General features: G+C 44.9%; 1 protein-coding gene across 1 annotated transcript; it reads left to right on the forward strand.

Annotated features, from left to right (window-relative positions):
- Positions 1–6: 6 nt before the first annotated feature.
- Positions 7–2,123, forward strand: LOC21383925 (histidine--tRNA ligase, cytoplasmic; the record flags this gene model as incomplete). Its single annotated transcript, XM_010114902.2, has 3 exons — positions 7–1,358; positions 1,499–1,678; positions 1,866–2,123. Coding segments are annotated over exons 1-3 (1,770 nt in total), but the record flags the coding sequence as incomplete, so codon positions are not given.
- Positions 2,124–2,149: the final 26 nt, after the last annotated feature.

Raw genomic sequence — 2,149 nt, forward strand, 5'->3', positions numbered from 1 at the left:
AACCGGCGAACGAAGAAGCTCCGGCCATGGAGAACAACAACTCATGCATCAATCTGGGAGGCAAGGGTTCCTCGCTTTCCTCGTCTTCCGTTTTTGCCATTGCCAATGATCTCGCCAAGCTTGGGTTCGAAAACTCCGCCCTGCAAAGGTTGGCCATTGCCGATTCTCGTTATGGAGCTTCCGTCAAGCCTTACAAGCTCGACTTCCCCAATCTGTTAACCCTAGAGGAAAAAAAGTCGGCCCTTGTTGTCATCTTCAACAACCTCCTCCTCTTCTCCGCCGCCACTGACACCATACGCTCCATCCTCCCAAATCGAATTTCATCCGCCTTGGACGACACTTCTCGACCGCTCGAAATCGATTTGACGGAGGAGGAAGTTCGTGCGGTCGAGATATTGAGGCCAATTTCTGTTCTGTATGGAGCCATTGCGCTTGTGGATCACAAGTCTTCAGCTTTATCTGCGATTGCCGACGCTGTGGCGGCGATATCATGCGAATCATCGAGATCGGATGTTTCGGCTTTCGAGTTGACGGATCCTGGAGATGGATCCGCCGACAAGGACGAAATCGGCATCGCCGCCGACGTGAAGGTGTTGCTGAATGGGTCGAAGCTGGTCGGTAAGGCGAAAAGTGAAGAAGCGGTGTCGAGAATCCCCAAAGTCCACGCCTTTTTGAGGAAGCAGTCGCGGCTGGTGCATTCGGTGGCAAGAGTGGAGTTGAAGTCCGCCGTCAAATCGGGCAGTGGCGCGGCGGAGACTGTGCGGAATTTGTTTTCGTCGTTGGCGACGGCATTGTGGGACTTTGGAAGGTACAGTTATGGCCGTGCCAAGCTGAATTTGGTTTTGGTGGTTGATGGTGATGTGAAATCGAGTTTGGTGGGTTTGTTTGAGGAGAAATGTCCGAGTGCTGATACGTTGAGAAGTGAGTCTAAGGTGGTCTCGGAATTGGTCTTTGGCGGGGAAGAGAACTATGACAGTTTAGGGCATCAAGTGAATGTCTTAGTGGGGCTTGTGTGGAAGATTGTGGCTTGGGAGGCCATTACTGCGTTTGTGGCTCTTGAAGGTGCTGAATTGAAGGAGAAGAGTCAAGATGGTGAAGTAATTAGTGTTAACAAGAAGAGTGAGAAGAAGAAGAAGGTGCTTTTGGGGAAAGGAACTAGTGTTCTAATCCAGGTGATTAAGAATAGATTAGGGAGTAAAGTGAGTGGTTCTGATGGCTCAGGAGGGTTGTTGGAGAAATGGGTTGAGGAGCTGTTGTCGTTTTTCGATCCGAAGGACTTAGAGTTTGATAATTTGTTGAGCAAAGTGAAGGAGATTGTGGAGGGCAATGAAGCTAGAAGACTTCCCAAGCCTCCAAAGGTAAACAAACAAACACTTGCTAAATGTATTTTTCATTCATTTTTTTAGAACTATGTGTTTTGTTTGAGCTGTTAAAACAGATTTGAGTTGTTGGATTTGAGTACCATGTTGAACTTGTGTATGTATATGTTGAATGTTAGGGTACTCGTGATTTTTCTAAAGAACAAATGACGGTAAGAAAGAAAGCCTTTTCAATCATAGAGGATGTTTTTGAGAAGCACGGTGCCACTGCCCTGGACACTCCGGTTTTTGAATTAAGTGATGTTCTCAAGGGAAAATACGGTGAAGATTCAAAGTTAATTTATGATCTCGCTGACCAGGTAAAGTAGATGAACTTTCGCTGGTTTCAGTTGAAACTGCATTTTTTTTTGCCAGATTTCTCAGTTTTGATTGTCAAGTACTCCCTTTTCTCTTTTTCTTTTCTTCCCCCTACATTTTCGTTTCCTTTTTCCTCGACGATTGGAGGCAATTCTGATACTTTTGTTTTTCCCTCGATTGATTTAACAGGGTGGAGAACATCTTTCTCTGCGGTATGACTTAACTGTTCCATTTGCTAGGCATATGGCTTCAAATGGTTTAACATCCTTGAAAAGGTACCAAATAGGAAAGGTTTACAGAAGAGACAACCCATCTAAAGGAAGGTATCGTGAATTTTATCAGTGTGATTTTGATATTGCTGGTCAATATGAAAGGATGGGGCCAGATTTTGAAGTTATTAAGATTTTGACTGAACTACTGGATAAACTGAACATCGGAGATTATGAGGTAAATTTTGTATAAACACCGTTTTT

The sequence above is a fragment of the Morus notabilis genome, unplaced genomic scaffold (genome assembly GCF_000414095.1).
Source record: "Morus notabilis unplaced genomic scaffold, ASM41409v2 C11455165, whole genome shotgun sequence".
NCBI classification, from domain to species: domain Eukaryota; kingdom Viridiplantae; phylum Streptophyta; class Magnoliopsida; order Rosales; family Moraceae; genus Morus; species Morus notabilis.